This window comes from Neophocaena asiaeorientalis, unplaced genomic scaffold (assembly GCF_003031525.2).
Source record: "Neophocaena asiaeorientalis asiaeorientalis breed wild unplaced genomic scaffold, Neophocaena_asiaeorientalis_V1.1 scaffold165, whole genome shotgun sequence".
NCBI lineage: Eukaryota > Metazoa > Chordata > Mammalia > Artiodactyla > Phocoenidae > Neophocaena > Neophocaena asiaeorientalis.
The window spans coordinates 1,254,379-1,279,583 of record NW_020173918.1 but is presented as its reverse complement, the minus strand read 5'-3'; the positions used below and the strand labels follow the sequence as shown (position 1 = coordinate 1,279,583).

The 25,205-nt window shown below is 42.7% G+C and overlaps 2 protein-coding genes across 7 annotated transcripts in view; both read left to right on the top strand.

The window, feature by feature from the left end:
• Window positions 1-16,866, top strand: part of RIPOR2 (RHO family interacting cell polarization regulator 2) — a 207,993-nt gene extending 191,127 nt beyond the window's left edge. For 5 of the 6 annotated variants that reach the window (XM_024751942.1, XM_024751935.1, XM_024751938.1 and 2 more), the window contains 7 exons: window positions 2,209-2,344; window positions 3,596-3,757; window positions 4,704-4,862; window positions 7,570-7,772; window positions 9,050-9,133; window positions 12,505-12,595; window positions 16,090-16,866. In XM_024751942.1, the coding sequence (XP_024607710.1) occupies window positions 2,209-2,344; window positions 3,596-3,757; window positions 4,704-4,862; window positions 7,570-7,772; window positions 9,050-9,133; window positions 12,505-12,595; window positions 16,090-16,190 (936 nt within the window). In that variant the 3' untranslated portion in view covers window positions 16,191-16,866. Of the gene's footprint in view, window positions 1-2,208; window positions 2,345-3,595; window positions 3,758-4,703; window positions 4,863-7,569; window positions 7,773-9,049; window positions 9,134-12,504; window positions 16,070-16,089 lie in introns of those variants that run through there. The other variant, XM_024751937.1, reaches the window with a different exon arrangement.
• Window positions 16,867-23,826: 6,960 nt separating this feature from the next.
• Window positions 23,827-25,205, top strand: part of ARMH2 (armadillo like helical domain containing 2) — a 3,487-nt gene continuing 2,108 nt past the window's right edge. Inside the window, exon 1 of the mRNA XM_024751943.1 lies at window positions 23,827-24,940. Coding sequence (XP_024607711.1) covers window positions 24,679-24,940 — 262 coding nt within the window. The 5' untranslated portion in view covers window positions 23,827-24,678. The remainder of the gene's footprint in view (window positions 24,941-25,205) is intronic.

The window sequence follows — 25,205 nt, the reverse complement described above, 5'->3', positions numbered from 1 at the left end:
TTGCACTAGGTTGGCCAACACCCCAGGAGCTCTCTTCTGTTGAGCGTTGAATTTACAAGCCAGGTGCTGACAACCAATCTGGCAGAAGGTGCAATTTTTTTTTTTTTCTGACCAAGATGGACAAGGATTGTCGTTGACTTATAGCTATGCTCTATTCATCCAGCACTGGAATGAGATGGTTTTCACGGCTCTTTGTCCTTGGTGAGGCCGAGACTGTGCTGAGCAAACTCCCCGTTCACCTTTTAGACGTAAAGTCATTACTTTGTGAGGCATGGGAGAATTCTCTTCCATGAAGGGATGGATGTTTTCTCTCAAAGAATAATTGGCATGCAGTAGTCAGTGCAGTGTTTCTCTCGATAATAAGGCCTTGGTTATAACACTTCAACTCTTCTGTGGAGAAAATCAACACTAGAAAAACAAGAGGGGAGTTCCTCTCTACATGGTACGTGAGATACTGCCCAATCCGTGAATTGTTTAGTAAAGCCAATTAGATCTTTAAAATTTAAAAAAAGGAAAAGAATTTGTAGAGACGTGGATGGACCTAGAGATGGTCATACAGAGTGAAGTAAGTCAGAAAGAGAAAAATAAATATTATATTAACGCCTACATGTGGAATCCAGAAGAATGGTACAGATGAACCGGTTTGCAAGGCAGAACTAGAGACACAGATGTAGAGAACAAACGTATGGACACCAAGTGGGGAAAGGAGGGGTGGGATGAATTAGGAGATTGGGAATGACATATATACACTAATATGTATAAAATAGATAACTAATGAGAACTTGCTGTATAGCACAGGGAACTCCACTGTACAGTAGAAACAAACACAACATTGTAAAACAACTATACCCCAATAAAAATAAAGAAAGAAAGAAAAACAAAAGGAAAATAAAAGAGGTAGACATAAAGATATAGAATAAAAGAGTAAGGGTTAGAAGCTTGATTTCTAATTCACACCCGCTCCTGAATCAGTGAGTTTACTTATTCATTTGGTATATAATTGCAAAGAGATAAAAATGGGCAGTCCATAAAAATCATAATAGCTATAATTATGTTTAAAATAAAGCAGTTATTTTCTACCGTATTTATTTACATGAAAGGCATTAGTACATAATTGCTGCACTTGACTTTTGAATTCGAAAAATTCTCTTTGCCTTAGAGTCCAAATGCTTTAGACCATACAGAATGGTGGTACAGGTCTGCATCCTGCAGCCATGCCTACCAAGTGAAGGGAACAGGTTTCTGAGAGACACAGAAAGGACTAGAACCTTCAGGCAGCGACTGACTTCTGTCCTTTCCCCTCTCAAGCCCTTCCTTATTCTTGTGATCTGCACACAAGTGAAATCACTTGCTATTTATGTGCCCTTGAGCACGTTACTTGACCGCTCTGTGCCTCAGTTTCCTCATCAGTGAAATGGAAAATCAAAAGTTCCCACCTCATTGGATTGTTGTGCAAAATAACAGAAACTGAGACACGTATAAGGCTCAGGCCAGTGCCTGGCACATAGTGAGAACTTGTTAACTGTAGTGAGATAGCTTTGATTGCAGTTAGGATTATCCTACAGCACGCTCTTAATTTTCAGCTTGAAGACAAGGAAATAATCAGGCTGTGAAAAATTACTACGCTTGTAAAAAAAAAAATCTTTTTTCTGTTTCCATACCGGAGGGCAACCTAAATATGCCCTTCAAGTTTCAGAGAGGAGTTTTAGATTGACAGTACATACAAGAAAGGTAACTTTATAATAACCTTGCAACCCTACTACTGAGCAAATTCAGGAATTTACACAGGCATGAAAAAAGCTGAAAGCAACAAAAGCATGTCTGATTTCAGCAGATGTTGTAACCGGCCTGGAATGAGGAACATTTTCAAACTGGAAGAGAAACGTGTATGAGTTTAACATCCCCACATGGGCTTCCCTGGTGGCGCAGTGGTTGAGAGTCCGCTTGCCGATGTAGGGAACACGGGTTCGTGCCCCAGTCCGGGAAGATCCCACATGCCGTGGAGCGGCTGGGCCCGTGAGCCATGGCTGCTGAGCCTGCGCGTCCGGAGCCTGTGCTCCGCAACGGGAGAGGCCACAACAGTGAGAGGCCCGCGTACCGCAAAAACAAAACAAAACATCCCCACTTCATTCAGAAGGACAAGGTTGAGTGGGGAAAGCTCTGTTGACAACAACGTAATTGACACAGTGGTTTTGTTTGTTTTATCAGCAAATTGTTTTCTCAAGCAAAACCCCATTTGTGGCCAGAAACCTCTTAGAGAAGCTTTCTAGGCAAATCCAAGTGATGGAGAAGCTCTCGGCCGTCAGTGATGAGAACATAGGAAGCATCAGTTCTGTCATCGAAGGTGAGCACCTGCAGTTACGCTGCCATTCTTGTAAATGTTGACCCCACGAGCCCCCTCCCCTGCCTGCATCTATTCATGGCTTTGTTAGGATGGCAGAGAAGCGCTCTTGGGCTGTAGAGGAAGGTCTCCACACGAGTGTGGTCGTAATTAACACCATGCTTCAGCCTTCGGAGTCAAAACAGCAGACACCTAGCTTTTTCTAGCGGGGCCTCCACCCCCAGAAGGCAGACGCTAGTGTATACACAGAACCACCTCCCAGGCGGTTTCACAGACTTGTTCTCCTGGTGTGGTTCCATTTGGGACAGGTAATCAGGATTGTGCTTGCACCACAGAGCTGGCTGAGACAGCTCCCAAAGTGGTTGACTGTCAAGGCAACGTGCTCTCAAACCCTACTGGGAAAGGTAGAAAAACGAGCAGTCAAAGGCCTTCAGGAGCGTCCCTGGTTCAGAGAGCTTTAGGTAGAGAACTTGACCCAGGAAAGATGCCTTTGAATCTGTGTGGTCTGGCTACAGGGCTGTTTCCTAAAGGCAAGAATCTGTATCATTTTTCACATCAGATAGTCTGTGGAAATAGTGGAAAACTAGGATCTCCTGGATTATCTCTGATTAAGCTTAAAACACCTTGTAGGTTCTTTCTATACATTTCTGCCTCCTGCTTCCGGTCCTCCCAGTAGCAGGTGACCTTGGCAGGTCTCTGAGAGATGTGAAAAGGGGCAGGACATTCAGACTCCTGTCCGTTCCTCCCCCAGGCCCCTCTGCATGATCACAGCCACATGAGTGAAATGCTGACCGTGGCATACGGCTCTTCAATCATTTCAGTCAGAGAGCCGCCTGGGCAGGGTGAAAAAACTCCTTCAATCATCCTCTGCTCTGTTGCACCCCCTGCAGAAAAGTCTCCTGAGGGTTGAGTCTCTGATCCTGTACATTTTTTGCTGTTAAGTTATAGGAGATAAGATGATTGGACCTTCTCCCAAGGGTAGACCTGCTGTTTTCTATCACCTAAAGCAAACAGCTTTGCTTTTGCTGCATTTCCTTTGCTGCCCAGGCTGGATGAGATCCTCATCTCAACTTCTTTGCCCTCGGGACACCTGCCAACGACAGAGGAATCCTGTAGTTCTGATTAAAAAACAGTCTTTAAAAAAAAAAAGAAAGGCCCTTGGTGATGCCTTCCCCATCCTGACCCAGGTCCATCTCTTCATCTATTTCATTCAAAACATGTATCATGGGATGGGGTGTTGCTCTTCTATTCCAGCCATACCGGAATTTCACAAAAAGCTGTCTTTGCTGTCATTCTGGACCAAGTGCTGCAGCCCGGCTGGGGTCTACCACAGCTCAGCGGACAGAGTGATTAAGCAGCTAGAAGCCAGCTTTGCCAGAACTGTCAACAGAGACTATCCCGGACTTGCAGACCCAGGTACAGGGCAGCAGGAGCAAGGGAAACATTTCTGTCATTTGTTTTGAGAGTGAGAGCTAGAGAGGTGCCCTCAACACTTTCCCCACAGCTAGCCCTGAGAAAGGGCTTACCCTCCAGAGAAAACATCATCTACTTAGTAAAATCGAAGAAAAGAAAGGCACTGAACATGTTTTCATTCTGAACATCAGCAGTGACCTTGAAAAGGACTATATGTCTGTGTTGCTATTGAAGTACGTATCCGTTTTTCATTAAAATGTCAGCAACACAGGAGTGTCAAATGGTATAACCACTTGGGAAAAACTGTTCGGCAGTGTCTGTGAAAACTAAATATGTATACTCCTACCCTGTGACCCAGCAATTCCACTCCTAAACGTGTCAAGAGAAATAATGCTTACGCTCATTTTTCAATAGCTTTATTCACAAGAGCCAGAAATTAGAAACAAGTCAAATGCCCATCAACAAGAACATGGATACACTGTAATGTAGTCATGCGATAGGGTATTACATAGCAGTTTTCAAAAAGAATAAATTACTGCTACAAGCAACAATTTGGATGAATCTCACAGATAGTTTTTGAGCAAAAGGAGCTAGATACAAAAAATCCATACTATATAGTTCCATTTATATGAAGTTCAAGAGCAGATAAAGCTAATATATTGATAGAAGTTCGATCATTAGTTGCCCATGGTGGGGATAGGTGGGTAACTATAGACTGGAAAGGGGCACAAGAAAACCTAATGGAGTCCTAGCAGTGTTCTGTATCTTGATCCAGATGACAAGCTATACAGGTGTATAGACATGCAAAAATCATCCGGCTGTACACTGATTTCACTTTACAGACTTCACTCTGTCATGTACCACAATAGAAAGATGAATGAGTGAATGAATGAATGAATGATTGATCATGTTTCTTAAAAGCTGCTCCGTATCTTCCCCTTCCAAATAGTGTTTCGCACACTGGTGTCTCAGATCCTGGACCGGGCCGAGCCCCTGCTTACCTCCAGCCTCTCCTCCGAAGTCATCACTGTCTTCCAGTATTACAGTTACTTTACGAGCCATGGTGTGAGTGACCTAGAGAGTTATCTGAACCAGCTGGCCAAGCAAGGTGGGACACGTTCTTTGGTCACACTGTGTGGGGCTCAGTTTGGAATGATCCCTGGTCTTTCTAGTCATAGTTTTTAGTGGTGGTAATTTTTTTTCCCCAAGTCAACAGCTGGGCTAAGGTTCGCCTTTTAAATGACTTCTAGACCTTTCACATTAGTAAGCCCCTTGGCAACGAACCAGGGATTTGCTAAGCACATTCCAGTCATCCAGCAGGGGTGTGCCATTAACAGGAAGCTGGTAAATGATTTCAGACTTCTGTAATTTCTTTCCCGCATTAATGTATTTGCCACTTGTGGGATCAAGCCCGCAGGCAGTGCTATTTTATGTTGCCCTTTTTGGTGGCGCTTTCATAATACTAAGCAGAAGTGAGGTTCGGAAGAAGACCAGTGGGGTGACAGATTGGGAAGGGAAAGGAGGAGAAGGTGAAAAACCACATCTAAGGCTTCATATCCAGGGATTGAAGAGAACAGGCAACCAACGCAGGGGTGCGGCAGTGAAGCTCCTTATTGCCTTCTCATGTGGCCCTTCGAACATAAGAAATAAAATCAGTGTCTGCAGTGAGTGAAAACCTCTTTGGGAGTGGAGCCAGGCAGTAAGGGGCTGGTTTCTGGTTCCCAGGTTTGTGATCTATTTCTCCACCCACGCTTGACAATGGGGCAATGGAGGGGGTGGGGAGGGGAGGGAGTGAGGTGTGTTCTTGGGAGTAGACAGGTTGGCACAGCGCTAGTGGCAGAAACACTTTTGACCCTGACCCAAACCCAGGCTCAGCCCTTCTCTTTCTAGAACGTTAAACCCTGCGGCACCATGTTCAGCACGGTGATTGGCATCACAGGGAGAAGAAAATCTTCCTCCACCCAGGGCCACTCCAGCCTGAGCACGGGAGTCTGTGCTTAGGTCCCACTCCCCAGCCCCGAATAGCCATGCTAGTCCAGAGTGCCAGAGAGGGCAAGCCTGGGCAGGAGACGCCTCTGATGGAAACTGAATAATATAGAAATTTACTCAGAAAATTGATTTTTTTTTTTTTTTAGAAAATCGATTTAGATTGTGACAAATTTAGAATCAAGAAATGAAGAGCATAGGGCTTCCCTGGTGGCGCACTGGTTGAGAGTCCGCCTGCCAATGCAGGGGACACGGGTTCGTGCCCCGGTCCAGGAAGATCCCACATGCCGCAGAGCGGCTGGGCCCGTGAGCCATGGCCGCTGAGCCTGCGCTTCCGGATCCTGTGCTCTGCGGCGGGAGGGGCCGCAGCGGTGAGAGGCCCCTGTACCACAAACAAACAAACAAACAAAAAAAGAAATGAAGAGCATAACAAAGTGAGACCCTGGGGTCCTAAAACCGCATCCCCTTCCTCCTGTTACTCGGCGCTGGAGAATGACCATGGGAAGAACTCTAAGCCTTTACTTATCTTTTTTTCCCCTTTCTTTATACAAAGAAAAGCCATTTATTATACAAAAAAAAAAAAAAAAAAATTTAGAAAACATGGAGAAGTATGAAGGAAGAGATTCAAGTCACCTATTCTCCTATTTTTAAAATATAACGTGTTTTTCAGTTGATTGTACGCTGGTTTTAAATTTCAAAATTGTGATTACTCATTATAGAATATTATATCCTGGTTTTTAAATTTGACATTATATCCCATGTTATTAATTCTTTGAAACATGTTTTAGTTTTATAATATCCCTGCATTTAGATGCATACTAATATATTGGATTATTGTTGAATGTTTAGGTTGTTTTCTGTTACTTATTTAGCTGTTATACATAATATTATCTGGAGACATTTTACTAGAGTGTTTATAAAACAGTGAAGTTACCAAAACAACCACAACAGGAGAAATGGGAAATTAAAGCAAAAACATCTTAATCATTCACAAATTTGTTCATGTGTAGAGGATGTGGCTCTATCAATGGAATGTGAATTTTGTTATATTTTCCCATCTGCACGGACCAGATACACTCTTATCCTAATGCTTTTGTGGCTGATGGATGCCCATGCTGGATATCTAGTTAAGGATTAGAGTACATAGAGCATGGTCAATTTGTCCAAATGGAACTCAGAATCCTATTTTTTATCATATTGTCCCCATATTCCAACCAACTGGATTTTTCCATCAGGGTCCAGTTTCCTGAGTGCAGACAGAGAGAAGGCTGAGTAAGGGGTCACTCAGAGTCAGGGTTTTGCCAGGCAAGTATGACTGAAATACAGGGGGCTGGGGATTTCCCTGGTGGTCCAGTGGTTAAGACTTCACCTTCCAGTTGCAGGGGGTACGGGTTCAATCCCTGGTTGGGGAGCTGAGATCCCACATGCCTCACAGCCAAAAAACCAAAGCATAAAACAGAAGCAATATTGTAATGAAGACTTTAAAAATAAAAAGACAGTAAAAAAAGATCACTGTAGAAACTGTTTACTTGTATTTTCTTCACTGTTATTTTTACATGTGACTGTTTAATTCATCTCTGTTATTATAGTAGCCATTATGAGGTAGAAATCCACTTTTACTTTTTTCTCATATGATTCATTTGCCTTGATATAGCTATTTGAATAATCTGTCCTTTTCTCACTAATTGGAAACATCACCTTTCTAATATGCTAATTTTCATATATCCTTGGGTCTGTTATTATGTACATCCTTGAGTCTTATTTATATTTTTAATGAACATGTTCCTTTACTGTCAGAAGGTGACCTCTGTTTTCTTCTCACTCTCCAGTTTCCATGGTTCAGACTCTGCAGTCACTGAGAGATGAAAAACTGCTACAGGTGATGAGTGACCTTGCACCCAGCAGCCTTCTGGCCCAGCAGGAAATACTCAGGACTCTGGCTCTGCTCTTAACCGGGGATGACAGTGGAGTTAGTGAAGCTGTGATGCTTTACTTGGCAGCAGCCTCCAGAAATGAGCATTTCAGGGAAAAGGTAGGGCATGAAATGATGGACATCGAGGCAGAAGCTTGTTTAACTTTATGCCATTTACTATTAATAGTTTGTCATCTTTTCCTTTATAAAAATAATTTTCTTTCACTTATTAATAATATATATTCTGTAACATGATTTAAACTACAAAAATATACTGAAAATAGTTAAGTACCTGTAGGCAGCCCCCAGAGAAAACTGTTAATAACTTAGTGTACATTCCTTCAGCTTTTTTCTATTTTATCCATGCTAACATGGATAATTTTTTTTTTCTTAAACGAGATCACACTATTCTGTCGTGCGACTGATTTTTTAAACGTAATATATCGTAGTTATTTTCTTTCCATGGCGGAACGTATCGATCTACTTCATTCTATTTGATGGATAAATGGCATCTCAGTATATGAATAACCCATTATTTTCTTATTCCGTATTGATGAGCATTTGTGTAGTTTCCAACTCTGAAAAATATTATGATGAACATACGTATGTATGTTCACGCACATGCATTTCTCATGAGTAGTTTGGGGTTAAGTCATCAAATTACTGGGTCAAACAGCTAGAATATTTTTAATTTGAAAAGCCATCACTCCTGATGCTAGGGAAGAGACAGTTTACCTCTCTTAGCTTTAATTCAACAGTCATCCAGGTATAATAGACACCTGCAATTCAAGCACGCTGGGGCCCAGTACAAGCAAGGGCCTCGGTCCTCTGGGAGCCCTTTACAACTTGAACAGTCATTCTAAAAATCAATTCATGTCAACCTTCAGATCAGCTCAAGAAAATCAAACTTGGTCCTTCTTGTCCTTGGGGAGGTCGATGTTGAACTCTGAGAAGAGTTTGCTTAACTTTTCTGAGGCATTACATAAGCTAGCATGTGGTGACATGTACTCACAGGAAGATACTCCATTCTAATGCCATTCTGGCCCAAGAGCATGAACTTCATATTGTTCTTTCCTACAAAGTTCTGATCCTTTGGTAGAATTTGCTCAAAACTCTCTTCTACGGGCCGAATGCCATCACCCCCACTGAAAGAGCAAGACACGAGAGGCCATGTATTATGTGACTCCAGTCATAGAATAGAAGGCATGATGAATTGAGTAAAGAGACAGCTCTTTTAATAAACATGAATTTTAATGGATTTTTTTGTTGTTGTTCTGAAGGTAGTGCAAAATGTCTTGTTTTATCTGTAGCTTATCTCAGGGAGTAAAAATGATATATACACCTAAAACTACAAACAAATCGAAGTGTCTTCACAGCGTCCTTTCCTTCTTTTTCAGGCCCTGCTCTATTACTGTGAAGCCCTAACAAAGACTGACCTCTGGCTCCAGAAGGGAGCTTGCCTGGCCCTGAAAAGCCTGAAGGTAAGGTTCAGCCTCAGAGCCCCTGGCAGGTCAGCTTTGAGCTGACTTTGGCTTTGAGACTAAGCCAGGTGCATAGAACAGCTTTCTTGCTGTATTTGGAAGTACCTGCTTTAGCAGCATTTCTCCTCTCCTTTACACTGTATATTAGTTCGCGAGTCCTTTTTGTCTTTTTCTTTAACTGAAGTAGAGTTGATTTACAATGTTGTGTCAATCTCTGCTGTACAGCAAGGTGACTCAGTTTTATACACATAGACATCCTTTTTAAAATATTCTTTTCCATTATGGTTTATCCCAGGAGATTGGATATAGTTCCCTGGGCTATACAGTAGGACCTTGTTGTTTATCCATTCTAAATGTAATAGTTTGCATCTACCAACCCCAAATTTAGTACCTAAATGTAACTTAGTTTTGTTAAAGTCGATACGTTTCAGAAAACAATTCCATTTCTCAATAGCCCACAGGAATCAGTTTGCCTGTTAGAAAAGTATCTTCCATCCCAAAAAAGAGATGACATGCTGATTTCATCAGTTTTTCTCGTGTACAAAAAAATAGCAGGGACAAATAAAATTGGCAAAGAAGTATTAAAATCCAGTGTGCCAATAAACTCCCAAATCCCTCCTGGAGAACTCTTTTTTACTAAGCAGCTCATCAATCTTAATTGTGTCAGAGGGAGGTGTAAATGAAAAAAGGGCTGAGAATTGCCAACATTAAAGAGCTTGCCTTTCAGTAGTCAAGATTTAATGTTTGACCGACCTTAATCACAAAATATAAGATTAATCATCCCTGAGAAAAGAATGAAAAGGCCACACCTTAAAATTTGCTGAACTCTTGGGTTGGTGCAAGGACCTGCAGGCCTGATGGAACATGAAGGAAGGGATTAACACCTCAAAAGAAAAAGTTAATGACCTGTGAAGAAAAACAGCTCTGGGAAAATTTGCCTTCCTTGTTACTTGGTCAAAAAATTACCTTGAGGTGGCCAAACAAAGCACACAGTGGTTGCTGTGTATTTCGGTGCTCTCCTGATATACAGTGGCAGGTCGGTGATGATAGCTCTGATATAGAGTTAACATAAATTAAGACATGAGGATAAGTGATCTGCACCAGTTTTTGTGGATTTACATGCTGTGAAGCTTACCATAAAAGCTACAGTTTTAGGACTTCCCTGGTGGCCCAGTGGTTAAGAATCAGCCTGCCAATCCAGGGGACACGGGTTCGAGCCCTGGTCCGGGAGGATCCCACATGCCGCAGAGCAACTAAGCCTGTGCGCCACAACTACTGAGCCCACGTGCCACAACTACTGAGCCCACGCACTTAGAGCCCATGCACCTTAACAAGAGAAACCACCACAATGAGAAGCCCACGCACCTCAACGAAGAGCAGCCCCCACTCACCGCAACCAGAGAAAGCCCGTGCATAGGAACAAAGACCCAACGCAGCCATAAATAAATAAATAAATAAATAATTTTTAAAAGCTACAGTTTTAAAGTCTAGCTTATCCAGAGTCTGGGAGCACCAATTCCTCTCCTTTACCTTTTTCTCCTAGAGGATAGGATCCTTTGTGCTGAATAAAAGACCTCTTTCTAAACCATCTGCAGCCCCCCAGCTCCTGAAAGGGGCTCCAAACAGCATGATGTGAAAAACAGTGCAGACTCAACCAATCAACTCTTGTTAACTTGTCAGGGAAAAAAATTTGTTTTAATTAATGATGGCAAACAACTGACATTTTTCTTTCCTATTATCAAAATGAAAACAAGCTTGAGAGGTCAAGGTCCTCAAATCCAGTGGCCCTCCAATTTTAGGTTCCCCATCTGTCTTACTGGGCTAAAATAACCCATAGTCTACCCATGCAGCTACCATTTCATAAGCCTACCTTTCTTCCAGAAAAGAAAACTGTAATTTGTTACCCAATATCGACTCCTCAAAATGACAGGAAGAGCATTTTATTTCATAGCAGGCTCTCTTTCGGCTACCTGCCTTCAATACTGGTGTTTGTGTAGAGACACCTGCTGGGCCCTCTTCTCCCTTTATGAGTCGTCCCTGGGGAAACATCAACTCCTACGTTTTCCATCATCATCTCTATGCTAATAATTCCTCATATTTCCAGTCCAGGTCTTCCCTTCCCATCTCTGATCAGCTTGCTCTTAGGTATCTCCCCTAGGAAGTCACCTCAAACTCCACCCATCTCACCCCCACCTCTAGTCTCTGGTGTCTTAGTGGATTGTACAACCGTCTCTCAGTAGCTCAGGCCAGAAACCTAGGAGCCATCAGTGACCCTGCCCTTCCCCCCACTCTTTATCCTCACTCTATTCACCTGGATTCGAGCTACCTTCCCACTCGTCTCTGCCTCCCTGCAGTCCATCATCCTCTCCACTGCAGTTAGAAAGCTCAGAATAAAAGACAACTCCTTCTTAAAACTCTTACATGGCTTTCCATGATCTTAGAATGATGTCCAAAATCTTTGATGTGGCTTATAAGCCTCCCATCGATTTGGACCCTGTAACAAGCTATTCCCCTTACCTAGAATGTATTTCCTTCTCCACACCCCCAAACACTACACATACACACACACACACACACATACACACATACACACACACACACACACACACACACACACACACACACACACACACACACACCCCTACCATGTGCCCAAACTTGACTAACTCCTCTAAGATATCACTTCCTCCAGGAAGACTTCCCTGATCAGACCAGGCTGCATTTCCCAGTCGTGTTCTGCCCTACCACCCTGACTCAGCCTATCATTCATCATAATAATTAGTTTACTTGTTTCACGGTCTGTCTTTCCACCAGACTGTAAAGTCCTGAGGGCCAGGACCATGTCATGTTCCTGGCTTGAGTCTCCCAGACCCTGTGAACTGCCTGGTTCACAGAGTGCTCAGTAAATGTTTGTGGAATAAACAAATAGAAGAATTCCCATCCTTGATCTTTATTCCCCTCCTCTATTTTAGTATATAGACTAAAATTAGGAATTCTTACATTAGAGCTGTTTTGGAGGGAATGAGATACAGTAGAAAGAACTAAGAGAATTGGATTCTATTTTGGAAAAGCAGGCTGGTCACTTCACTTCTCTAGGTCTGGAGTCCCCTGTGAAATAGGAACTTAGCTGATCATCAGAGCTCCCACAAGTACAAATCCTGGGCTCCGACCCAGAAAGTTCTAATACAGTGTGTCTGGAGTGGCACCCAGGAATCTGTACTTTTACAAGAGCGCCCTAAGTCATCTTGATACTCAACTAGGTTTGGGAAGCCCTGGGTTTTTAAAGTCAGCTACCAGCTACGAAATGCTAAGTCTCATGTAATCCCACACATACATGTCAGAACACTATTTTAACTACTTTCTCCTTGTAGGCTACTGAAAGCATTAAAATGCTGGTGACATTGTGTCAGTCTGATACTGAAGAAATCAGAAATGTGGCCTCAGAAACTCTCTTATCTCTTGGTGAGTTGGGTTTTTTTTTTTGCTTTTTTTTACATGATTGTTTATTTCTGACACCCTCAAAGGGAATGGTAAGGAAAAGTTTCATGTACCTTGTTTTAGCAATTTTTCCCCTATAGGCTATCGGCTCACACTTACACACACACACACACAGTATGACTGATCAATTTCCATCTCACCCCAGTTCCTCGTTCTAACTACCTGGATGTTGAGGGAGAAGGTTGCTCTCTGGAGCCTTTCTAGCTGGTTTCATAGTCTGGGCACTATTTGGAATCAAGAACATAGAAATCAAACTATCAAGCAGAGGTCAGAGTCAGGAAGCCAGGTTGGATTGCCAGGTTGGGGTTGGCACTACCTGGAGGACAGTGATGTGTTCCCCAGGATGCCATAATCCCCCACGTGCCACAGCCTCCCCCAGACTCTCAGGTTAACCTCTGATTGCCCTGCGGGCCTATTGCCCCTGAGCCCCGACGCCAAAGAAAAGAGATGAAGTATTTATTTTTTCCTGGAATATCCAAATAACCCTTCTCCTTCACTTCACTCAAAGTATAAATACTATACCCCTCAAAGTCCTCGAATATAATCCGCTCAGTAATACTAGTCGGGAAAAAGCCGCTGCCCTAGTGTGACTCTAGTAGCAGCTTAAGGATGTAAGGAAGACTCTCGTGGCACTTATAGTCACCGTGGCGATCACACTCATTGTCTGGTGCTCTTTCTTAGGGTTTAATAAGGCTTCATTCTGCTATTGATATATCATGCAATGCATAGAAATCTTAGCCAATATATGTGTGTTTAAAGGATAAAACAGTTATTCCTCACGGCTTGCTTTAGGCATAGAAATGATTTAATTCCCTAAAAGCGTGCCCAGGGTATTATTAGTTTGAACTTCTTTTATCCTTTAGTGTTCTGAAATAACAATGAAGGAGTAGCCAGCAACGCTGCTCTTCCCACTGTAACCTGAGGAGGCTCATCCCTGTAGATGATCCCGATCCAGTTCAGCTGCACAGACAGCCGTATCTCCAGGGTTGGTCATCACACCTGCTTCACCGTAACTCGTTACAGATGTGCCTCCCCAAAGCCCCCACAGCCCACCACACCACCGGTTCGTGATTCTCAACACTAGATGCCCACTGGAATCACCAGGGAGCCTTTAAAATACCCCCGTACCTGGGCTCCACTTCTGAGGACTCTGCTCTTGTCGGTCTGAGCTGGGCCTTAGCACTGGGATTATTAAAAGCCTCCCAGGTTGAGAACCTCTGAACTCAATGTTATGAATTTCCTTTGACCCTAAGACACAAATACTGGTGTATTTTTATCTCACACAGACGACTGAATTAATGTAGTAAAAATAGTATTTTTGATGGGAATTGGTAAAAGATACTCTAGGCCTGAGGGTTGTCACAGGGCATTCGAGGGGCTCCGAGCAGCCACTGTTTACCAACCAGTATGGAATTATTTCAGTATTTGAACCCAGAGCTGTCCAGTAGATCCCTCCGTGATGACGGGGCCGCTCTATATGCACTGTCCCAGACGGCAGGAAGTATTCACATGTGGCAGCTGAGCAGTTCAACATGGCTGTTATGACTGAGGAATTAGTTTAATTTTGAGTAGTTACCATTTAAATGTAAGCAGCCACCTGAGGCTGGTGGCCTCTCTATTGGACAGAGCAGTTTTCACCGCGCCTCTGGCCGTTCCAGCGCATCCCGGCTGGACCTCAGTCTTGTTTGGAACCATACTGCCTGACACCCCAAAGCTCGAGCTCTTTCTCCTCCAACACCCTGCCTACTTTACAGGGCTGTTAAATGGACTAGCAGAGGAGCCAACACAGATCCAAGCCCCTGAAAACTGAATCTTAGTAACAGCGAGATGCCCTGAAACCCCGGCCCGGGTTGTGTCACTGTAAAGAATATTGGGTAACACGTGCCAGGCACTGTTTTGAGGGATCTACATGGATTAGCTCATTTAATCCTCCTGAGACTCTATGAGGGACAGTTAATCCCAATTTACAGAGGGGCACAGTGAGGCATGCTAGGGTTGCATAACTCACCCACGACACCCAGGCCCGGTCAAGCACTGCAATGGAACCCTGACCCTCTAGGGCACCTGGATGCTGTAGGTTACTGGAGGAAGAACGGAAGACCTCTAAATTGGAATCTCCCTGTGAGCAAACTAGGAACTAGCCTGGTATTATTGGGTTTTTAAGTAGCATTCATTAGCCTAGGCATCCACAGGGGTGTGTGTGAGCGGGCAGGGAGTATGGTATAAATGTGCTTAATTTAAGGGCCCTCTGTCTCTCCTCCCACTACCATCAGCCAGAAAGGCATTGCTGTTCATGTTTTATATTCAGGGTTTTGCATAAATATTTTGTTTCAAATAAAGGGTTCTACTCCAAAGTAAGAAAAAGTTGGAAACCATTGAATCAGGGAAAAAATAACGTTTGCCTCAGAAAAGTCGAGGCATGCAGAAACAATCAACAAAAGAATCTAAAAATTGATGGCTTTTGCTTATAGACGAGTTCACTACAAAGTTCTTTTAAACACACGCAAATCTCTACTTTTGTATCTAATGTATAACTGAAAAAGTTAAATGTACTGAAAAAGAAAACAACCAAAAACAGACTTTTGGTTTATTGAAAGGCCTTTATATCCAATAAATTATACAAATATAGAGGCAATACATTATAAAATCCATGATTACACTCCTTTTCTAAAACCCACTAATATCAATATATTTCCAGCATTTCAAGGAATCTTTTCTTCTGTTTTTCTTCACAGTGAACTTCGGATTGAGCACAATTAATTATTTGCATCTTTGTCTCATTTGTATTAAATGTGTGAAAGCCTGTTTGTTTCTTATCACTAGTTATCTGTACTTCATTTTCCCATTTTCTAATCATTTTTTTCTTAAACAGGAAAAATGGAGTAAAATATTCAAATAATTTGCAAATACATGTTGGCTGTTCAAGATGGTACTACTGATAGAACCGGCCTAGTTGTTGGCTGGTAGACAGCATCACTACCTGTGTACAGGGCAAAGAATAATTTTTTAGCAGAAGTTTGAAAGCCTAAACTTGATTTTATGACAGATCATTTGGATGTACCAATATCTAATGTATAAAAGTGAAAGTTATGTAAAAGTTCAATGCACTGAAATCAAGGACTAGCCATACTGAAATCACTAATGCACTTAAAATATAATCCATATAATTTCTCAGGAATAAATCTATTATGTGAAGTTATTGACATCAAATGCCCATAGGACGTCTACTGTGTTTCACATTCTTTTAGTCTCTGGCATTAGCTCAAAAGTTCTTGGTTGTTCTAAACATTACCTAGAAAACAACATAATTAAGAATAGCCAAAGATGGCTTTTCCTTACCTAAAGTCAACCTAGCAAAATATAGCGACCCCTACCTAAACAACTGGTATTATTATTCTGAGTGATGAATAAAAAAGTTAAGTTCAAACTGGTATTCATTTTTGATGCTCTATATGCAGGAGAAGATGGGCGGCTGGCATATGAACAGTTGGACAAATTTCCTCGAGACTGTGTTAAAGTTGGAGGTCGTCATGCAAGTGAAGTTGCCACGGCCTTTTAATTACAAGTTAACTCTGCCTAACAGCTGTCTTAATAAATGGCCCTGTTAATCAAGGTGGTGCTGTGACTTAGCTCGAAGTTGTTGAGGTTGTCTGGAAATTTAACATGTTATGGGGGGAATTCAAAGTCCTCTTTCACAGTACTTACCTGCTTTTCCTTCAGCCAACGGAATAGGGCTATGTATCTTTCAGTAGATTACATGGTTGATTGCATCTGACAATACTTAGTAAAAGAGTCTGTCTTATCTAGTATGTATGGGATTTTAAAACAGCCGTCTTTATACGTTTTTGGAAGTACTTCTATAAGCTTGAAATAGTCACATGATACTTTGATAAATATCATATACCTTGCAGTTTTTCCTCTGTTGTGTTCTCAGGGTTGAGTGGCCCCCTTAGTTACCTAACTTTACCTTAAGTGCAAAGCAAAAAAAAAAAAGGTTTCTTCAAGTAAAAGTTTGCCTGCAGAACCTGCTAAAAGATCATATTGTAAGAGTTTATTTCTTTTTAATTTCATTTTTTCAAGCCTCCACTATTTCTCTTGTTTCTTTCGTCTATCGTGAAAATTCCAAAGGCATGTTTCCATTATGGTAAAAAAGATGGGTAGATCACTAAAAACTACCTTATTAAGATTATACCCATACTCATTTTAAAGAAGATACTCAAAACTTAAGCTTTTTTTTTTTTTAAACAGGAGCCATTTTATAATGATACTTTTACAATAGAGGTATTTTGCTGCTAAGACAAGTCAAACCCAGAAGTTTTCAGACAGCTGCGATTAATTCAGAAAGTTATGATGCTCCTTGAAGTAGAAGAACATAGAAGTTGGAGGAATCCGAATGGGGTGGAAGCAGAGGGTCATTAACAGTGGTCTTTTCTTCTATACAAATTACCATAAGGTTAGGAAGAAGAATGCCCTGAATGATGGTTACTGCCCCCAGAGAAATCATTCATCACTGGATAGGATCCTTTGGCCAAATAGTTAAACCACCAGCTCCCATATTGCTTCCACATCAGGATAGCAAGTCCTTTAAATAAAGTACAAGTCCATTCAGTAGCTCTTATTAAATAACTTTTCTTCCTCTTAAGAGTATACAAGGTGGGATATGCCAAGATATCTAAATAATATGTGTGAGTGTAATTTGAACTGTGGAATATCAACTGTTCTCTGAATGTGCTTATATAAAATATCATTTAGATGTCATTTTAAATATTTACATTTTAGCAAGACCTTTAAAAACAACTCTTATTTCATTTTAAAGTGAAAATTGTTTGTCAGGCTTCCTGGCAAATAAGTTCTTTCAACTGTGAAGTTATAATGTATATATATATTTGTAAATTTATAAATATTATATATATGCATATATCTTTCATTTTAAAGGTACATTGTACAGTCTATAGTTAGTATGTATAGTCTACAGTCTCTGTTAAATGGTTGAAATGATTTTTATAGAAAGTCAAATCATAAATGTTACAGAGTTGTTTGCTTTGTTGTTTGGGGTTTTTTTTTAATTTTTTGAATATTGCATGAGTACTTCCATATCTTTTGTATGTACTTCTGCATTTTATTTTTGGTTGAAGGGGGTGCTTTTAGTTTTGTGGCATTTGTATTCGTCACTCTTTCAATCATGTAAGTTAAAATAAAAATTATTTTTGAATTACTAGTCTCATGTTCAGAGTCTGGTGTATTTTTTTCACATGCCCCTCTTGAGTTGGTATTTACACAACACACTACACCTCATTCTCAACTTGAGTTTATTCTTGAAATTCCTTTATCCATACATGAGGATGATATTTCCTTCTCAGATTTGTTGTAATGCTAACTGGAGAAAAAAGAGCTGCATTTCATCACATCCCTTCGTCTGGAACGTATTCCTGTGCCACCTCATTTTGTCTAAGTTGCTATTGGTATTTTTATGTCTGTGGTAGGTTAGTTACGTTTCTCGGCCTTAGAGAAGTGGCCTTCTGTAGGAGGCTCCTATGCGTCCCAGCAGTGCCCTCCTCTCTTGTCACCCAAGCTGTATGCTCTGGGGCTTCCCCCTAAGAGGGCTGCGTGGGTCCTTCTTTTGTGGCAGGCTGACTATGTGGGCCGTCTGGTAGGCTTGGTTGGCCCCTAGTCTGGTGGGTTGCCAGGCCCTGCCTTGTACAGATGCTGCTGGCTGCTGTTTAGTGGGGCCTGGTCACGAGGTAGCTGGTGGTGGAATCCTTGGGGGCCCTGAGGCCAGTGCGGGCTCACTGGTGGGTGGAGTCAGGGTCCCGAAGAGTCTGGGGCTGTTGCCCACCCACGGGCAGGTGAAGCCAGGTGCTAGTGTTAGTGATGGACTGCTGGCAGGCAGAGCCAGGTCCTGGAGTCCGGCTGCAGGGCCCAGGGATCCCAGAGCTGCTTTCAGATCGTTGGGGAGCTGGGGATGGCGGTTCCTGACACAGTTGGGTGTGGGGTCCAGGGTGTCCAGGAGGCTGCGTTGGCCTGCTAGTGGGCAGGATCAGGGCCCAGCTGGTCCCAGGGTAGGGTCTGGCCTGCGGGATGGTGGTTTCCTCGCTTCTGGTGTCTGCCCCCTGGTGGGTGAAGCTGCTCTGGAGACGTAAGGCCGGCTTCCTGGAGGGAGGGGCCAGTGGCCGGCCACTGGTGGGTGGAGCTGGGTCTTGGCCCTCAGGTGGGCAGGGCCGTGTCTAGAGGTGTGTCCAGAGGCAGCTGTGGGCTCTAGTCTTCAGGCAGCCTGTCTGCTGACGGGCGGGGCTGTATCCCCGCCTCCCCCACCCCCTCCGCCAGGTCTTAATGAGCCAAGATGTCGGCCGGCGGGAGTGTTCGTGCCGCTGACTGTTTTCTGCCGTCTGCGTCTGTGTCCCCAGGGTGAGCTGCAGCTGCCCCACCCCGCCTCTCCAGGAGACTCTCCAAGACCAGCAGGTAGGTGTGGCCCAGGCTCCTACCAATTAACTGCTTTTGCCCTGGTCCCAGTGCGTGTGAGATTTTGTGGGCGCCCTTTAAGAGTGAAGCCTCTATTTACCCTGTCCTGTGGGGCTCCTGCAATAAAGCCCGAATGGCTCTGGGGCCTCGTCTTCCCAGTGCTGGAACCCCGGGCTGGGGAGCCTGACATGAGGCTCAAAGCTCGCACCCCTGTGGGAGAACGTCTACAATGTATTTATTCTCCAGCTTGTGGGTCAGCCGTCTGTAGGGGGAGGGGGTATGGAATTTGATTATATCACAGCCCTCCCCTCCTACCCATTTAGTTGTGGTTCCTTCTTTAGGTCTTTAGTTGCAGATCTTTTCTGGTAGGTTCCAGTCTTTTGCACTGATGGTTGTTCTGCAGACAGTTGTGATTTTGGTGTGGTTGTGAGAGGAGGTGAGCTCAGGGTCTTTCTGCTCCCACGTTTTGGCCTCTCTCAGTGCATGTGTTTTATCACCCAAAGGTCTTAACTTTGTCTTCCCAACGCCAGCCTGCATAAACAGTTTCTTTAGGAGAGGTACCTTGTTGTAGAAATCTCGATAGACCTGTGCATGCCTTGCTAATGCCAAGGTACTGCTTCCATCACGGGTGGCTTTCCTTGCAGTAGTTACTGCAGGTGGCCATACATAGAGCCTGCGCCGTTTCCAAGCTAAGCTTTCCTGTTCTACTTTGTGATGATGCCTTGCAATGCCACCGTGACTGCAGCTCTGCAAACCCCCCCATGTCCCAGAGCTGCGTTTCAGAGTTGTGGTATATATGAGCAGAGACTGTAAGCCCCCTGAGGCTAAATGAGTCTTTATTTGTATATGTTCCCAACCCAAACCCCCACCAGCATCATCACAGAGAAGCCCCTGACATTCAGCTCTGAGAGTATTTACCAAGTGATTCATTAAATACCAGTGATTGCTTAGTTACTGAATCAGCAGTAAAAACAATTTCCCCTATATGGTTTGTTGCAGTACTGCTTAACTGAATTACCTTACTTACTTTATAAAACTGTAAAGTAAAATTGTAAACCAAGGTCAGCAGAAAACACCAGCACTTCTCACTATATCAGGAAAACAAATTAGTCAAATAGAAAAATAAATATTTTTATCCCTGAAATTTTTCTGGGGACATTATCTCTTATAAGACAAATATGATGGATTTTGAGAAAGTTCTAAGTACACTTTTTGCAGGGAACAACAGTTGTTTGCTAAAAACTAGTTCTCTAACTTCTCATTTATTCAACAAGTATTTGTTGCATACTTAACTATAAATGAGGTATGCATATGCCAGGGACTGTTCTTGGCAATGGAGCTATAGCGATGAAGAAACAAAAAAAAAAATGAGAGGACATAAAAATCCCTACCTTTGCGGGGCTCCTATCCTGGAAAGAGGAGACAATAAGACAGAGAAAAGGAAGGAATTCCCTGGTGGTCCAGTGGTTAGGACTCCGCACTTCAACTGCCGGGGGCCTAGGAACTAAGATCCCACAAGCTGTGCAGCACGGCCAAAAAAAAAGAGAAAAGTAATGTAATTGCCCAGTGTTGGCGTAGGAGATGTGATAGGGCAAAGATCACAAGTTTCAAAGAGAGTGTTCAGGGAAGGCCGAATAGAAAACTACATTTGAGGGCTCCCCTGGTGGCGCAGTGGTTGAGAGTCCGCCTGCCGAGGCAGGGGACACGGGTTCGTGTCCCGGTCCGGGAAGATCCCACATGCCGCGGTGTGGCTGGGCCCGTGAGCCGTGGCCGCTGAGCGTGCGTGTCTGGAGCCTGTGCTCCGCAACGGGAGAGGTCACAACAGTGAGAGGCCCGTGTACCGAAAAAAAAAAGAAAAAGAAAACTACATTTGAGGATGGCCTGAGGAACTGATGGGATGAGTCAGTCATGTGGATATGTGGATATCCCTGGGAAGAACATTCCAGGCAGAAGCAACAATAACCACAAAGACCTTAGAAAGGGACCATGCTTGATGTTTTAGATTTTCTAGTAGCCACTAGAAAAGAAGTAACAAGAACAGGGAAAGCTAATTCTAATAATATGTTCTATTTAACCTAATATATCCAAAATCTTTCAACTTGTAATCAATATAAAAATTATTAATAAGATATTTTACATTCTTCTTCTCATACGAAGTCTGTGAAATACAGTATATATTTTACACTTACGGCACATCTCAACTCAGACTAGTCACATTTCAGGTGCTCCATAGCTACATGTAGCTAGTGGGTACCACATTGGATAATGCAGGTCTATGTTTCCCCAGTTGTCCCAGTAATATCCTTTATAGCATACACACACATACACATGCTCACACACATGCATGCACACACATAGATCCAGGATCCAGCCATGCGTTACACGTTTAATTTAGTTGTCATGCCTCTTCAGGTTCTTTTCTTTATTAAATTTTTTTATTGATTTACAATGTGTTAGTTTCTGAATCGCAGCAAAGTGATTCATATATATATATTCTTTTAAAAATTCCTTTCCATTATGGTTTATTACAAGATATTGAGTATAGTTCCCTGTGCTATATAGTAGAACCGTGTTGTTTATCTATCTGATTTATAATAGTTTTTATTTGCTAATCCCAAACTCCTAATTTATCCCTCGCCCCACTTTCCCTTTTGATAACCATAAGTTTGTTTTCCATGTCTGTGAGCCTGCTTCTGTTTTGTAAATAAGTTCATTTGTATCATATTTTAAGGAAGGGTAAGCTGTGACAAAGCGAGAGAGTGGCATGGACATATGTACACTACCAAACGTAAAATAGATAGCTAGTGGGAAGCAGCCGCATAGCAAAGGGAGATAAACTCGGTGCTTTGTGACCACCTAGAGGGGTGGGATAGGGAGGGCGGGAGGAAGGGAGACCCAAGAGGGAAGAGATATAGGGACATATGTATATGTATAACTGATTCACTTTGTTATAAAGCAGAAACTAACACACCATTGTAAAGCAATTATACTCCAATAAAGATGTAAAAAAAATAGATTCCACATATAAGTGCTATCATATGATATTTTTCTTCCTCTGTCTGGCTTACTTTACTTAGTATGATAATCTCTTTGTCCATCCATGTTGCTGCAAATAGCATTATTTCATTCTTTTTTATGTCTGAGTAATATTCCATTGTATATATGCACCACATCTTCTTTATCCATTCATCTGTAGATGGACATTTAGGTTGCCTTCATGTCTTGGCTATTATAAATAGTGCTGCTATAAATATTGGGGTGCATGTATATTTTCAAATTAGAGTTTTCTCCAGATATATGCCCAGGAGTGGGGTTGCTGGGTCATATGGTAACTCTCCTCTTCAGGTTCTTTTACTCTAGAACAGTAATGGGCCCCTCTTTGTTTTAAACTTCCACACCTTACTATATTTGAAGTGTACAAGCAAGTACATTTTGTAGAATGTCCCAAATTTGGACAGGGTGTCCAAATACCTACTTTGAAAGTAGAGCCAAAAGGATTTGTTGATAAATTGGAAATGAGATGTGAAACAGACAAAAGCCAACGATGAATCCAAAAATTTCAATCTGAACAACTGGAAGGAAGGAATGCCATCTTCCAAGGTAGGGAAACTGAGAAGCAGGAGATTTAAAGAAGACCAGGGGGCTTCCCTGGTGGTGCAGTGGTTGGGAATCCGCCTGCCAGTGCAGGGGACGTGGGTTCAGGCCTGGTCCAGGAGGATCCTGCATGCCACGGAGCAGCTGGGTCTGTATGCCACAGCTGCTGAACCTGCACTGTAGAGCCCGCAGGCCACAACTGCTGAGCCTACATGCCATAGCTGCTGAGGCCCGTATGCTCTAGCCTGTGCTCCACAACAAAGACACTGCAGTGAGAAACCCGTGCGCCGCAATGAAGAGTAGCCCCCGCTCACCTCAACTAGGGAAAGCCCGCGCACAGCAATGAAGACCCAACGCAGCCAAAAATAAATGAACTAATTAAATAAATTAAAATTTTAAATTAAACTATAAAATAATAAAGAAGACCAGGAATTTTGCTTCAGGCATGTTAAGTTGGGGAAGCCTCTTAGACATCCAAATGGAGATACCAAGTTGGTGACTGAAGGTAATTGTGTTTGGAGTTCAGGTGAGAAATCCAGTTAAAAATATAAAATTGGGAGTCTTCAGCATGTGAATGGTATTTAAAGCCATGAGACTGGTTTGTTTCCTCCAGGAAGTATAGATAGAAAACAAGAGATACAGGAACTGAGCCTTGGGGCACTCCAATATTTAGAGGACATAAAGAAGAGGGTGAAGCAGCAAAGGAAAAGAAGAGTGACCAGTAGGGAATTAAAAGACTATGACATCTTAGAAGCCAAGTGAAAAAAGTGTTTCAAGGAGAAACGAGTGACAAATGCTGAGGACTGAGAATTGGATTCAGCAGAATGAAGGTCATCAGTGACCCTGACGAGCAATTTCAGTAGCGTCATGGTGGGGTTAAAATCCAACTTGGAGTACATCCAAGAGAGGATAAAAGAATATTTCAGGGACTTCCCTGGTGGCCCAGTGGTTGCACCTTCCAATGCAGGGGATGCGGGTTCGATCCCTGGTCGGGGAACTAGGATCCCACATGCCATGGGGCTACTAAGCCTGTGCGCTGCACCTACTAAGCCTGCACTCTCCGGAGCCCGCACGCCACAATTAGAGAGCCCTCACGCCGCAACTAGAGAGGAGCCCACGTGTCGCAACGAAGAGCCCACACTAGCACTGAAAGATCCTGCATGCCACACCTAAGACCCGATCCAGCCAAAAATAAATAAATATTTAAAAAAAACGAATGTTTCAAATGGCAAGTACGGCAACTCTTTGAAGAGTTTTTGTATAAAGGGGAGCAGAATATTGCACGTTGTGTGACTGTACAATAACCAGGAGGAGGGGCCGTGTGAAGTCAAGAGAGTTGTTTTGTTTTTTTAATGAGAAAAAGTACAGCATGTTTGTTGATGCAAAGAACCCAGTTGAGATTGAAAAATTAATAAGGCAAGAGAAGAATAGTGAGCAGTCTCCCTGAATGGAGTGAGAAGGATTGGCTGAAATCTGCATAAATGGAGGGGGCATCGGTATAACAGGAGGAAAGCCAGGGGATATGGGCACAGACGCAGATCGGTGGGTAGATGTGATGGGGAGAGCTATGGAAGTTCTTTTTCGATTGCTTCTATTTTCTCAGCACAATAGATCAATCTAGGAAATCTATGATGTAGAGAAAAACTCTATGTAACAAATAAGCAAAATAGGCATAATACTACGAAAGCTCAATGGGTAGGCATCACCTAAGCAAAGGCGCAAAGACAGGAACGAGCTGAGTGTGTGTTAGGGGAAGCCAGTTTAGTTTAAGCTGAGATTCTGTGCACCAGAGAAGTGAAAGTAAGCTTGGTTTAGTTCAAACTGTAGAAGGCCTTCAATGCTAGGCTGAAGAAAGAATCTAGGCATACATGGCTTCCCCCGGATTTGTGTATTCCATTCTATGGTGTTGCTAAGCAGTGCATTCCAGAGTTCTTGACTGTTCACTTCTGTTACTGCCAGTGGTGTGACTTAAGCACCCTTGGCCTTTTTACACAATGGCAAAGACCCGGGCTTACTATGCACAACTTTGGATTCAGGTTTATCGATATTTTGTGGGGCTGTATCGCCGCCTCAGGAAATGCTGGAGTGTCGTTAAGGGCTTTTTCACTAAAAAGGAGGAAGAACACATCCCTCCAGCTGAGAGTATTTTTCACAAAGAAAAGATTGCGGTGCTTGGCCGTACGGTGAAGGATAAATCTCTAGCCCTTGAACAGAGAGCTCAAGCTGCCTACAGAATTGGACTGTTGGCCTTTACAGGTACTGATTTAACCAGCTGTGCTGACAGAGGTGTTCCAGTCTTTTTGCCTGTTCTAACACTGTCAGTGAGTGATTCTCACAGCACTCGTCTTAACATTCCAATAACGTTTCCTTTGCCTAAATTATTAGTTTTTTGTCTTTGCACCGCCAAAGATATTACTAATTACTTTCTCCTCAAGGATCTCATGTTTTCAAAAGAATGTGTCCATCAAATAAAATATTAATAAGGTACTTTCCTGTTTTTAATTTTAAAAGTATATATATA